The sequence below is a fragment of the Centroberyx affinis genome, unplaced genomic scaffold (assembly GCF_046629955.1).
Source record: "Centroberyx affinis isolate AG114_WGS23_722 - 3 ecotype Tasmania unplaced genomic scaffold, CSIRO-AGI_Caff_v1 ptg002373l_1, whole genome shotgun sequence".
NCBI lineage: Eukaryota > Metazoa > Chordata > Actinopteri > Beryciformes > Berycidae > Centroberyx > Centroberyx affinis.
The window spans coordinates 67,956-83,301 of NW_027280630.1; the positions used below are offsets into that span (position 1 = coordinate 67,956).

General features: G+C 44.7%; 1 protein-coding gene across 1 annotated transcript in view; it reads left to right on the plus strand.

Annotated features, from left to right (window-relative positions):
- Positions 1 to 15,346, plus strand: part of agbl4 (AGBL carboxypeptidase 4) — a gene marked incomplete at its 5' end in the record, with an annotated part of 154,662 nt that overhangs the window by 38,840 nt on the left and 100,476 nt on the right. Inside the window, one exon of the mRNA XM_071533506.1 lies at positions 643 to 859. Within this exon, the coding sequence (XP_071389607.1) occupies positions 643 to 859 (217 nt within the window). The remainder of the gene's footprint in view (positions 1 to 642; positions 860 to 15,346) is intronic.

The following is a 15,346-nucleotide window of genomic DNA, read 5'->3' on the forward strand; positions in this document are numbered from 1 at the left end:
TCATTTATCACTCAATTTTTCAACTCACATGCATATTTATCACTCTTGTTTTTAATTCATATGCATATTCATCGCACTGTTTTTCACTTCACATTCATTTTCATCACTTCTAAATTTATCAGTTAATTTTTGTTACATCCACTCTTCTAGAGCTCGCCTTAAACAATAAACGGCAGTTTTGTTGTTTATATCACAAATGATGAATGATAGAATGTGGTGATGAATGATGAAAATGACTCTGTTTTTATCAAATCACCTCTACTTTAATCAAATTGTCTTTGGGTTTATCAAATCATTTATCACTCAATTTTTTTTTTCAACTCACATGCATATTTATCACTCTTGTTTTTAATTCACAAGCATTTTCACATCTATTTTTATCATTTATTTTTATTTTTTTTACTCCCACCCCTCACAAGTTCAGAGCCTCTGAGAACGTCTCAGGGAGAAGACAGAAAAAACACTGAGGCCAATAACTTCTGTCAATCTATACACTTTATTGTACGTCTTTTCCCGCATCTCTTGCAAAATCCCTGTGCTCTCAGCGTTCCTCACATCTTCAGCAGTAAAACTTCCAGACCCCAAGTCCTTTCTTCATCAATTAATTGCCCTCTCTAATTTCCCTGTCCTTCGCCGTTGCAGGCAGAGGCTTCCAGCCAAGAACGTGTACTACTACCGCTGCCCCGACCACCGCCGCAACTATGTCATGTCCTTCGCCTTCTGCTTTGACCGGGAGGACGACATCTACCAGTTCGCCTACTGCTACCCCTACACCTACTCCAGGCTGCAGCACTACCTGGCCGGCCTGGAGCGGAGGAACCTGCCCTACCTGCAGAGGGAGCAGCTGGGACTCAGCGTGGTGAGTGGGGAGGTGGGAAAGAACGTGGGCAGTCGGAGGGTTTAGTGGTTATGGCTGTGAGTGGAGAAGTCGAGTGGAGGTGGGGATGAGGGGTGGAAGGGTTGTGGGGGTGGTGGAGTGGGGGCCAGTGAGTGTGTGTGTGTGTGTGTGAGTGTGTGTGTGTTCAGGAGACCCAGATTGGTAACTTAGGTGTGCCTGCCGGTCATAACTTCAGCCTCTCATGTTATTATTAGGACTGGTGCACCTAGAGATGAGGGAACTGTAAGCCTGTGGGTGGGTGTCTGTGTGTGTGTGTGTGTATGTTTGTGTGTGTGTGTGTGTGTGTGTGTGTGTGTGTGTGTGTGTGCTCGTGTACATTTATGTGCGTTTGTGTGTGTGTGTGCCTGTAAATGCCTGTGTGTGTAATCAGCGCAGCTCTCACCTCGGCAGTAGGAGCTAGTGGATCATACACACTGCCTCCAGTCCTGTCTGCTCTTATCAAATAATTGTAGGAGAAAAACTCATTAGAAATGCTTGAGAGATTACCACTTTTTCTTCTTTCCTCCAACATTTGTCAAGGAACGCTTGCTGCAAGGGGGGCGCCATGAAAGTACAGGTATTGATAAGGAGCACCTGACCATAAAACACCAAAAGGACTCTGATATTTAGAGAATATGGCTTGAAACGCCTGATGATATGGGTGGGGAAAAAAAAAAAAATCTCAGAGTAATGCCTCCATGAATAAAAGATCTGGTGACATATTACAATAATAACATCACAGAAGTGAGTAGCTCTAATTCTGCTCCCACTTTACAACCAGGCTCTTCTGCGTTACTTAAATCTTGAAAAGTAGAATGAAAACTTGATACATCGTTCATCTTTTTTTATGCGTGGTGGGAAATCTAACCACAAAACCACAATATACTGTAGCTAGGTTTGGACCATCCAGGCTGCTGGCAGGGCAGTAAGTTAATTTCTCAGCAATGCTACCAGCCTCTTTTTACACTTAGAATTACAACCTCGTTAATTCTTACCATTACACGATCTTTTGACAGCAGAGACAACCAAATACGTGAAAGTCAGGACAGGATAGAAAAATAAAGAAGGAGCTATTGTTTGAAGATCTACAAGCTGAGGATGAATGTGCCCCGCCAGCACTACTACTTAGCCCTGCCTCTCCACTTGCATCTACTGGGTTGCGTACAACATAGTGTAAATACTGAGCTATACAATTGTGCCTGTGCAGCACAATATCTTTTGCTCGAGTTTCCAGCCACAGCCTTCCTCATTGCTAGACAGAGGGGAGCAGAGAGGAGAGAGGTTGGCTTGGCTCTCAGAGTCAGGATTAGTATTCATAGTCATAGAGAGGTTTTATGGCCGTATTTTTCTCTTTATGTTCTCTGGGCCTGGGTGGCAGACAGCCCAGCCCCGCCCTCTCATATCTCTTTCTTTCTCTGTCTGCTCCCTCTCTCTCTCGCTCTCACCCTCTCCCCCCTCTGTCTCATGCACATATGTAACTGCACACACACATACTAACACACACACACAGGTCAGAGGGGAAGGGAAGAGAAGGGATGAGGAGAGCTTTCTGGCTGCATCAAAGTTTAAAGAGGGATTGCTGCCCTTTCCGAGGCAGAGTCTTTGCAGGGACGCCACAATAGCATTAACCTTCTAATGGGTACGGGTATCTCATAAGGATGGAAATAGGAGCCAGGGCCATTTGCGCTGGCATTCTTCTATCTTGCTGACTAATTTGTTTTCTGTAATGTATTCCTCCATACAGAATCTCAGCCATCCAGCCTGTGCTGGAAGGCTCAGATACTATAAAAAAGGTTGGCTCATTTTTATTTTTTTTTACCTCTAGCTCTCTTCATCATTATGAGAGAGGGAGAGGTATTTATTTTATTGGTACAGCAGGTATTTATTATTACATTTTAGTTAATGTAACTTCACTAAAGCAAAGTGAATTGAATTCAATTGAATTCAGTAGAAAAAAAACTGCACTGGATTGGATTGAATTCCATTTAATTGAAATGCATTGGATTGAGAGAGAGCGAGAGAGAGAGAGAGAGAGAGAGAGAGAGAGAAAGAGTGAGAGAGAGAAAGTGAGAGAGAGAGAGAGATGTAACAGTTCTGTGGGAAATTAAAAGGGCAAGCCAGGAAGATTTGGATATAATTTTCAGATCGGCCTCTGGTTTCTCTCTTCACATTTTCTTTTGTGAGTGAGACTTTGCAGTAAGAGTGGATTTCTCCCCAGCCTATTGTAAAAGCTATTCTAAAACCTATTGTAAAAATAGGTTGTGACCTCCAGATGATGGTTGGTAGGTTGGTAGATGATGGCTGGAAGATTTGATAAAATTACTACTGTTATTAGCCACAGCCATATTTACCAGTTTGGCTGGTGGTTATTTCCCATCCTGCCTAACACAACCTAACACACTATCTATGGGGGCTCACCGGCCCTTGTCACACACAAGCACACACTTGTGCGTGCACACACACACACACACACACACACACATGCGCGCGCACACACACACACACACACACACACACACACACACACAAAGACAGACAAACACCAGCAGAATTTCTGTCTTTCCCCAGAGGAGAAGGTTTTGGGATGCTTCCTGTTCAGGGTTCATGGCCCTGCATCCGCTCCTCTGGTCTCTGTCTGTCTGAACATTTCCTTTGGTAGATTGTCCTGACAGAGCCTGAGTGAAGCTCTCTCTCTCTGCCCCCTTGAGGGGTTGGATGTCCACAGAGACAGAGAGGAAGAGACAACACATGTTTGACCCTCTACAATACTAACAAGCCTCTTGGAAAAAAGGCCTACCGCTGCCTGTTTTCAAACTATTCCCTCATTTCTGTACAGTACTCAAAGTGACGCCCGGTCCTCTGGAATTGAAGGCGCCTGATTTGCCCGCCATGCCAGTTGACAAAGCGTTTTTCTTTTTTCTCATCGGTAGGCAGGGTCTGTCTAGGAGTTGCGGAGGCAGCAGTTTGAGTTTTTCCTCTGCTGGCCCTGTGGGGAGGGCAGGGCTGTGACACTATTAGTCACCCCTGACACAGCACAGCCTCTGCCTGTACACCAGATGGGGGGAATGTGTAAATGAGAGACCTCAGGGTGGGAGAGGGGACAGGCCACTGACCAGCCTTAAGGCTGCCTGAGACCCGGCCTGCACACTGCTTTAGAGGCCTGATTCCTCGCTTGTTATTATACGCTGTGAATATGTTTGCATATCCACATCAAACAAAACCATTGATCTCATAACCACAGCGCAGATATGTCACATTTCTTTTGAAATCTCAGAAATCAAAGCAAGATTACAATAGATCACCTGCACTGTGTTCAGGTGAAGCAGTGGTCCCTGTCAACAGCAGTGACTTAACATTACTTAGGCTGTTGCGATTGAATTTTAGACCTAATCCTGTCTGCTATCAGTGTTCAGGGACCATGTCAGGGTGTCCGCTCAGTGGGAGTGGAGTCTAGAAGAAGAGTTTTTTCTCCCGTCTGGAGCAAGAGGAGGGGAGTGGAGTGGAGTGGGCACTGCAGCTATATCTGCCTGGCTGCCTCCCTCTCCTTATCTCTGTGTTTGTACACTGTGTGCCAAGATCCAATCAATAGCCACTCCAGCCGTGGAGAGAGGAGAAGGTCAGCAGCCACATTGGAGGAGCTGGGCTAGGCTAACTGATGGAGACACAGAGATCATAGGAGACGCACCATAGGCCAGACACATTTTTACTGGATGTAAGAGGATGAGATGAGCCTTCATTGGCTGCTCTAGTGTTAGGGAGAAGGCTTCCAGCATGGTTCAACATTTCAACATCACAATCAGTATTTCAAGAAGTGGATTTTCACTTTTGTGTGGAATTGAGACATTGACAACATATATCTTTAGCAAGGGTTTTGCACATCATACATCGCCATCAAGTAATGTCACAGCATCCATTGTCATGAAGCACCGTTTTTAATTACTCATTAATGCCAACTTTCTCTCAAAGCTGGCTCTGAGAGCTGTGTTCTTGACACTGGGGCTATTCTGTGAATGGCTCTGTGATTGGTTTATAATGAAGAGAGCCCTCCAACCACTGACTGCCTCCTTGAATGGCCAACACCTGAATAGCCAATCAACACTCATTATCATCTGGATGAGACGACACCGCACAGTGAAACCCAATGAGATTAGCTGTGAAGATCCAGTTTGTATTTCAATAGTTGAATGAAAGTCCAGACAGGTTTGGTCTGAATACTAGTAAGACGCAAGCAGGTTCAATTATCTGGAAGCTGAAGATAATGTATTCACTACAGTGTCAATATTATTCATTACAATACTACATAATAGCATATCCACTTATACAGAGGATTCCTCTACTGGTGTCCTCTATCCCCTGAATACACTCAACTTTTATTTAACTTTGCCTTTTTGCTCAAAGCCATTCAAATGAGACAGATTGTGCTGGGTAGGCGATTAGAAATGTTAGCTATACATTCCCCAAAACCCAGATTCTTTAGTAGCTTTGTAGCATTCATCCAAGATAGCCGCAGCCACTTCACCAGTCAAGCGAGCCGGTACCACCCAAGTAAGTAAACTGCTATTCCCCAAGCCGAGAGGAAACCAGCTCTAGATAACAGGGTTTTTTTTTTCTTTTGCAGCAGAGTATTCATGAATGCATTAGCTGTAGCCTAAACATCAAACAGAGAAGTAAACATTCTTTTAAAAGGAAAGTGAAAGAGAAAGGAGGACAAGGCAACTCAAGGAATACAGCTATGTCAGTGTGTGGAAATTTTATTTTCACTACTTTTTTTTTTTTTCATTCTGACATTAGTTCTGATGCAGTTTCTCTTTGTGTACATTTTCTCTGTTAACTTTTCGGGTCCTTTTGTAACCTTTTTGCCTTTTTTTGCTCCCGTGTTTTTGCATGTGTCATAAATTAATTTCTGTCGGCCCCAGTAAGTTGAGCAGTTGCCTGGCAGCAGGTAACAGCTACCTGGAAAAAAGAACTAGAGAACTAGAGACTTTATCGCCTAATAATATGTTAATCACAGCCTACAGCACCTCACCGGCAGAACTCTCAGAAAACTCCTCAAAGACGGAAAGGTCATCATTGTATCATCGCAGGTTTCTTGGCAACGATTCATGTTTTTATGCTGCTTTTCATTTGACTTCATTAGTGAGCGACCCTCATTGTATAACGCGCTTCGTACTGACATGGCGCCTGCTGTAGTCTAGTGCTGGAATCTGAGAGCAGGTTGAGCAGAGATTGTCCTTTGGCCCCAGACAGTAGACTGGGGAGGCTGGTCCAGAAGGAGCAAAAGATAAGCAGCTTTATGATCTATGTCCTCGCGTCATAGAGCTGTATGGCGTATTATCTCCAACCAATGGTTCCCCCAGGATACTAGATGCTTTATTACGCATCCCCACCCCTGTATCTCTCTCATCTCTCTGGCGATGGAAAACGCAGTAATGAGGGAGAGGTGGTGAGGGTTGGGAGGAGGTGGGGAGTGCATTAGGCATGGCTGTTAATGCGTAGCCTACTGTGAAGGGAGGGAGTACAGATCGGGTGTCTGTGATGCGGTTCACTTTACAGTTTTACACAGTGCAGGTCGACTGTGTGTGAGAAAAATATAAGAGATAAATAGATAAAAGTATCACAGGTGAAGCTCCCTGAATTGGATGGTGTTGTGTTCACACAGCGCTGACCTCTTGTTGATCCTTATTATAATGTTGGCACAAAAGCACACAGATTTTTGGGCTGCTCAGACAGAGATAATATTTATTTTGGAAATTGGAACTTATTCACACCTTAATGGCTTAATGCTCTGGCTCTCTCTGTCTCTTTTTCTCTCTCCTCTCTCTCTCTGTCTCTCTCTCTCTTCCCTCCCATCTCCTGTCTCTCGCATGAATAGGAACTAAGCTAATAAAAAGTTCTCTGAAACGGCTGTCGTCTGTGGGCCTACGGTGCTGTGAACAGGAGTTCTGTGGCTTGTGGCTGGTTGAGGACTCGACTTATGAAATAAAAGAGGAAGAAGAATGTCATCTCAAACTGAGCTTCTGCAGCAGTCAGCAGCCACACTTCTCTCTCTTTCTCCTTCTCTTTGTCTCTTTCGCTCTACCACCTTTTGGCTTTCTGAGGAGAAATCTATCCCCATCCTCGCAGCTGTGCTACAGCCGTCTATCTGTCCTCTGCCAATGAATATTTACTCTGCCTGCGTCGTAGATGACTCTCAGGATGGAGCACTGAGCAGGGAGCACTCTCTCTGTCTCATTTGGGTGTCAGGACTCGGTTCCCGAGGGGGACACGCAGAGCGAACAAAACAGATAGCGTTCACGGCTTTTAATAAATCAGAATACACCTTTCTGACAGTGTAATTGCTTTCCATTGCCCAGCACAAATTTACCAGGAAGCAGGAAAAAGAAGGCAAGGAGGGGAGAAAGGAAGAGAAAGAGAAAGACAGAGAGGAGAAGAAGAGGAAAGCAGAGCAGGCTGTACAGTAGATCATTTGTTCGGGGGAAAAGAATGAAAATTAATGAAAAGAGAGTTGCTCGCCCTCCAAAGGCAGCCAAGCTTGAAATTCACTTTGAGGGAAACTTAATTTGTTGTAAATGGGCGAAAAACATATTACTGCGCAGCGCGGAGAGGGGCTGCGCAGTGTGTCCGTCTGCTGCGTCTGTCTGTCTGCGTGTGTTTGTGGCAGATGAGGACGCTATGCTCTGAATAGCTCAGCTGAGAGGAGAGAAACACAGGAGCCTGTTAATAACTCCAGTAACAGCATTCTCTTTCTACATGACTGCTCTCCAGCACTCCCTTCTAGCACGTCTGAATACAACTCCAGGATGTGTTGGAGAACTTGTCAAAAGTTACTTGCAAGGAATAAAGTTTGGTCAGGTGTGTGTGTGTGACTGCATGTGTGTGATATGCTGTGTGCCTGGGTCGGTGTGTTCTTTTACAGTATGTAGTGTGTGTACGCATTAATGTGTGCCTGCATGCTTATTTTTGTCAGCTGCACGCACATGTCCCGTATTAATTCTGCAGGGCTAGATTATTTATGAATCTCGGTTGCGGCGAGGATTGATCCGGCCCACTATGTTTAGCGATAAGCTGCAGGCGAAAGCTCGGGATGACTGACAGGTCATGGTTAAACGGTATCATTGCAGACTTGCTCTGTTTTATCCTCGCCTGCAGTTATAGACCTCACCACTCCACAATCATGTGTGATAGGAATTCTCTATGAAGCAGGTCAGACTGCACACAAAATCAAGTCCTTGACCCAAGCCTACAGAGAGCTCTAAGCTGCCATTTCCTCAGTGTTCCCATACCACGGCCTTCAAGTGGATGAGAGGGTATGACTGCTTTATACTCTTACACGCCCAAGAGGCAGCGTTGTATCAGAAGTCCTCAACCCCAGTGTACAGCACTCACTGATGTTCTCTATGGTCCTTAGAGGAGCTGAGATTCATACGCTGTCTAGTGTGTTAGCTGCATGGCCTCTTTAAAGGGCTGGGGATAGGAAGGGGATGCATAATCTACAGCATAGTTAGTAAATGGCAAGAGAATGAAGATAAACTGTATATACTTGTAGGGTAAAGCAGTACTTTCATGCAGAGTTTCTAACCCTCTCCAGGCCTTCCTGCCCCTCTCCAGTCCATTGGCCTCTCACCCATCCTTGGGCAAGGGCCCTGACTATTCACCCGCCCCCAGGCTCGGCCCCTCTGACTCGGGCCAGCAGCTCGGCACGCCTGGGGGGCCTGGAGACCCCCGATAACAAGCAGCTCTAGCCAAGCTACTGGCCTCCCCACGCCCACACAGGCATTTACCCACCGTGCACAAACACCTTGCTCTCCAGACAGGCCTTTTTCCTTTTCTCCACCGTCCCACTCCCCAGTTGCACAAAATGTATTTTGTGCATTTTCTCTTCTCTTTTCTTCTGGCCTTTTTTTTTTTTTTTAACCTGAAGTGAGAAGGGGAAAAAAATGAAGGAAGTGACGGGTCCCATTTTTCCTCCACTTTTCTATTCTCTCTCACCTCTCGTTTTCTTGCTCTCCCACTGCTGCACAGCCCCAGCCTCCGAGTGTGTGTGTGTGTGTGTTTGTGCGCGCGTGCGTGTGTGTGTTTCTCTCCCATGCTGGAGCGTCTGCCTAAGTGTGAGAGAGATGGATGCCAGAGTCCCTTTCTCTCTCCTAAGGCGCCATGTCTCTCCTCTCTCTTCTGCCCGGCTCGTCTGCACCTGCATATTGTGATATACTGCCTCTGTTCAGCCAGTCGATTGCCTTTAACAGGACCGGGGCACACTGGCCAAATTGAAAGGGATTGCAGCCTGCTTTTCATCAGAGTAGCGGGAGAGCAGGGTGCAGGGTCCACAGGGCGCATGGGGGCATGGAGGAGGTGGGTGTATATATGTGGGGTCTCTTTTTCTGTTGCTCTCTCTCTCTCTCTCTCTCTCTCTCTCTCTTGCATGCCATCTCTCTCTCTTGCACTCCCTCTCTCCCCATCTCTTTGTCTCTATCTCTCATTGTTTGATGCCATCTGATGGTTGTGGAAACATTCTGTGGGAAATGAGTATTTTGTTCTCCCATCAATCCATTTCTCCATTTCCATGCAGGAGTTCCTATTGATAGCAAAAGGGGGGAAGGAAAATCAGCAGCAGTCTCAAAGAAAAATGTCTTCATTTTCCATTTGTTTGGCTCATACTTTTGAGACTTGTCATATACGTGTGCTTCCTCTTTTCAACTTGGCATCTTCATTTCTCCGCGGAAGAAAGAATTTGAAAGGCCTCATCTCTCTAATGAAAAATTCCTCTGTGTGCTTTAATGAGTTAGCAACACGTATACTTTCAGCTTGTTATGTTAGTAGAGTGGCAGACAGACATGGAAATATGTAGCTGAGATAGTGAGAGAATACCTGAGAAACCCAAGCCCATCCCAGTGCAGAGATACAGAGATATTAATAGAACTGGGAATGCTAGTCAGATCAAAGGGAATTAAATGAAACCTATCACTAACAACACACTGTTGACAAGCCTGTGTTGAATGAATGAATGGATAACTTATACTGAACTTCCCTATAGAGGTTTCCAAGTTCACACTTTTTCTTTCTGCACATTTTTCATTCATACATTTGTACTTTTTGGTATATTATTGTATCCTTTTCTTCTTTTCATGTATCCTATTACAACTTTCTGCTGCAACAATCTAATCAAATCAGTATCTGTTATCTCAAGTTCCCCATATCTTGCCATATCGTGCTTTGAAAGTTGACAGTTGCATGAATCATGCTTTTGTCTGAGAGTAGCTCAAAATAATCAATTCTTCCTCTCAGACCATTTGAAGTTTACCTCATCCCAATTGTCCATCATGAATGATGGAAAATGAATGTATTCACGCCACAGCACAGAATAATAGATTGACGATAGTCAGACAGATTACTGGCGCCAGTTCCTAAGCCCGGTGCCTGCATGCTAAGGGACAGACTTGACTCCGGTGACTGATGGCTTGAAATAGCAGTGGATGTATGGATGACTGATACAGACAAGACTCCTTACTTCCTTCCTCCCTCCATTTCCCTCCTCCTCCTTGGTTGCTGTGGGAACAGGCGGGAAGATTTGAGGTTCCTGTCACCTATTATTCCGCTGAAGGTGTTAAACTTTAGTGCCCATATGACTGTCACAGTGGGACTCATGGGAGAAAGCACACATGCATGCACACACATGCACACAGTAACACACATACACACACTTGTACACACAACACATGCACAGACAATGTCTTCAGAGAAATCTCCTATCTATTTAGTGTCTTGGCCTCAATGTTCAATGCCCCCTCTATTGACTTGAGGAACGGTGAGGAGGAGGGAAGGACCAGGGGTGAGAGAGAACGATAGAGAGGGCACTTGAAAAGGCAATAACCTTTTCCTGCTTGGTGTGTGTGTCAGATAGAGCCTCCCCATAGCATGCCATTGTGGAGCCGTCAAACTGCCACCCTATGAATTCAGACTGGCGCTGGAGAGGCACAAAGCGCCTGGCCTGGGGCTCCTCCAGTGTCCATCTTCTTTCATTCAGGGATCAATAGTTGTCTTTGTCTTGGATTCCTTCTTCTTCTTCTTCTTCCTCCTCTTCTCTCTCTCTCTCTCTCTCTCTCTCTCTGTCTCTCTCTCCCTCTCTCTCTCTCCCCTTCCGTCCATCCCTCTTTGACAGGGCAGCCCTAAATGTCTGCTCTAACTAGCTGCTCACAGCTCTCCTCAAAACACATTTACATACACATCAATCACGCTGTCAAAGGTAAAGGCATGACGCCGTGTAAAAACCAGAATTGGATTACGGCCTCGTCTCGTCCCTGACACTGACTGCTTGGCTGGCTGGCTGACTAGACTGCTGATGCACAAGTTGAACTGCCTGTATTGTTATTGGCTGATATTGGGTTTTTTTTTGTTGTTGTTGTTTTTCCATAAATCTCACCATTGCCTGCATGTTTTAATGTGCTCAACAAGTTCTTCTAATACCCAAGAAAACAGCTTTTGTCTCTTAGTAAACCACCTACATGATTCTGTCTAACTTTGCTTTGTAAAAATAGCCTTAGTGCTAGCACTGTAATTTTGAGTGCGTAATGAGTAGTGTGTAATACAACATAATAGTGATGAGGGTGTGGTGCATGCATAATTTCCTAGTAATGTATCTACCACTCAATGCAATAGACTCTTACATATTTGTTAATTAAGAAAAAAAAAAAAGGATGAGTTTACTCTGCACATGCACACACACCGTCACCAGCAGCAGCATTTGGCCCACTGAAAAGCTTCATTAACAAGTTTAAAGGTCTTCTGAAGTCGAGTTCAAAGGGTAGAGCCTGAGGTTAAGGGCGAGGGAAGTGAGGGGGAATCAGGAGGAGCAGGGGGGATGTGGGCCAGAGCTAGGGGACTGCAGCAGGCATCAGTAGGCCCATCATCACGGCTCAGTTGAGTGTTTGATCCCAGCAAAGGCACTCACTCCTCAACACAGGGTTTATGCCACCCAAGGGGGGGCTCTCGGTAGCTTACAATGGCAAACACACAGTACAGTGAGAGAGAGGACGCTTAACGCCTGAGGAATTGCCATCTGCTGGTGTATAGCCCCTTCATTCCGTCTCTCAAACGCTGCTAATTAACAAATACTACGCTCTACTGTAAATGCTATTTTTGCATTAATATGTAGGCAGGGTGAGAAACATCACAGGCACTCCAGCCCGCTAATTAGAGTGTATTTATGGCAATTAAAGCTTCTGCTTTTGCGGCCTGGGAGAGACTAACTGAAAGAATTCTTAATGTCTGACCCTGAGATATGTAACATTTAGCATGTGGCGCTGTGAATGCTAACACAGTCCTCAGTTCAAATGATGATTTAAAGAGCTGTAGGGGTTTCTGGTGAGCCGCGGCTCTGCTGTTACTCTACTACAGCCAGGAAGGTGGGTAGTTTGAGGCTAGACCCAGAAGTGAGCATACTATGGTGTGGTGTCACACAAAGTTGGCTGTTTAACAACGTGGTGATAGTTAAATGTGAGGATCTGCCCTATGTTTTTAATCTCTTCACTGCATTATGCTACTGTCTCATGGCAGGGAGTTTGACCGCGAATATTTCACTATCCAATTACCAGGTGAAATTGGCTGTTTAATTTTACAGCCTCGATGAGGGCGCTCTGCCAGACTGATGGCTATTCAGTTAGCCCCCTAACACCACCTCAGGCAGTCTGCTCATCTGAGAAAACTTTCTGTGTATGTGTGTGTGTGTGTTTGTGAGTATGTGCGTGTGTGTGTTTGTGAAGCGCATTGAAAAAAGCAGAGAAGAAATATAAATCAAGCAAGGTGATGATAACTTTGGCGTTGACACTGTGATCCATCGTCCTGCCTCCGCACTGACTGTTTTCATTTTAGCCAGCAGCAGGCTGCGACTGTGAGGCTTTCTACCAAAATATAATTGTTTAGGTGTAATGAGCTGGAAAAAAGGACAGAGAAAGGGGGGGAAAGCGAGAGAGAGAGAGAGAGAGAGAGAGAGAGAGAGATAGCTTAGAGAGTGACTATTAGATGGAGGGAAAGCACTACAGTAAACAAGACTGTCAAAACAAGCTGAGATTGGAGGCATATGTGTTATTATAGTATACATGCTATTATAGTGTGCTGATTATGCTATGATGCTATGATATATGTGGGGGTGGGGGGGGGGGGGGGGGGGGGGCTTCCCTCATTCCAGTATCCTCCTCCTTTCTTCTCTGTCTATGACTCCCTTTTACACCTGGTATTAACATGCGTCTTGTATCTGGATTGTATCTAGATCTGATGTAACTGCATTATATTTACACATGGTGTTAAAACACATCCCCAGTATAATCAAGAACGTTTTTTCTTTCCTTTGCCAAAACCGATTGTCATGCACGTCACTTCCTCTTGTAATATTTACGTCCTGTAAAACTGACACCTTGTCTTGCTTGTTCCCCATCCATTGAATTTACACTTTGTAAACTGCACATGTACATTACAGTCACAGAATTTGTAAAATAAATTGGTCAAATTCACCATTTGCCAGCTTAGTGTAGAGTTACCCCATTCTTGCTTTGAACATTAGTCGAATCTCAGCTAAACTGTTTCTCTGGAGTCAAGATCTCCTGAAGATATCCAGAGGAGAATAGGACGAGTTAGCTTGTATTCAGAAATCCTTATCTGACTGGAAAGGCTGCAGGACATTATGGGAAAGTGTGTGTGCGTGTGTGTGTGTGTGTGTGTGTGTGTGTCTGCATGTGCCCTTGTATGCCTGACTGTGTGCTTTCCCATGTATATGTATGTTTTTTTTATCTGTGTTTTTGGGAGGATTTTTTTTTTCTGTAAATTAGATGATGCCATGACTTTCAGGGTGCGCAAGGGCAAGGAACAGTTACCGGGCTGGGTAGATAACATTGATTTTGATCAAGACTGAGGAAAGAGAAATAGCGAGAGAGAGAGAGAGCGAGAGAGAGAGAGAGAGAGAAAGAGAGAGAGAGAGGGAGAGGAACAGGAGGAGGCCGTCTGCGAAACATCAAACTTTCCTCTCTTCCTCAGATCAAAATTACCACCTTAGATGGGAATGAGAATTTTAATTAGAACTTGGGGCTATCTCATCTTAGAGTGTGTGTGGAGCTAAAAGACTAATTCCCACCACACACCCCCCACCCCTACCTTCACCGGCCACTTTGTCCGTTATTTAATAGGCTCTTTGTTATCTATCTAGTTGGGTTTGCCAGGTACTTAGAGCCCCTCCATTGGAATATTAGGTATTCTGATGAGGCAAGCAGCTGTGTGCTCCACGCAGATGGTGCCTGCTGTAATCAGCGCTCTCAAAAGAACGGCTCTCATATCTCCCCCAAACTTATCCCTTTTATGATTACCAAACACAGAGCAGCAAATTGTTATGAACAAGATAGATATATTTACTGGCAGCATAAAATACAGTGGCGCCCTACAATTCAATCCCTTTCAGGTTGATTTGTATTGCTGAGTGCACTCTCTCAGATGAGGACATTTGGTGTTAGGGGCCATGAATAGCATTCAAATTCCTCCTCTATAAATGTGGTATTATGTGATGGAATTGGGGAGAAACAGAGACCTTGTAGAAATACTGTACAGTCTATTCAATCTGTTTGCCAGGTTGGTCAAGGACAGAGCGGCGACCTTGAAATTGGCTGGGCTTTGGTTGATGAAATCAATTGCTTAAGAAACAAATTACTAATATCAGTCCAAACACAATCACACAAACACTTTATTGTGTTACTGGCCAGTCTGAAAAGAAGTACATTCAAATGGACAGTCAGATAGTTTTGGTGCTGTGGGTGATGCTGGATGAACAGTCGTTTCAGACAGGAACTAATAGACCCACATTACACCTTGTATTAACATGCCTCTTGTGTCCAGATTTCATCTTGACATGAATTATCCACATTCCGTTTACCCCTGGCATTACGAATACATCTCCACTATCCTTTCCCTCGCAAAATGGAAATATTGCATCCCCTGCATAACACTCGCAGTTAATACAAAATTATTAAACTCACATGTTTTAAGGAAGACTTCAGAGGCTCGAGGGAGGTTGAGGTAGTGCTTCACCAATAAAGTTTTTGTACATTAAATGTTTTTGCACTTACATTTTTTTATCATTGTAGCAATAATTCGCCTCTGACTGCCTGCTGATGTGGTTTACATGATTGCATGACCATGAACCAGCGTCAATGTGTTTTGGGTGCATTTACACCTGGATTTTGGATTTGTGGATGCAGTTACTCTGTATCTTGATAAAACCAGGAAGGTCAAGACGCATGTTAATGAAGGTGTAAAAGGGGTCATTAACTGTAACACTATGTATGGATGCAGTGGTGTATTCTCTTGAATCTACTCTTCCCCGTTCTCAAATTCATACCCAGTTTGTGTGTGTGTGTGTGCGTGTTTGTGAGTTTTTCCAGCAATGCAGAGGATAAGGCAGTAAGCGTTGTCAGGTGTAGGCTGGGACCTTAT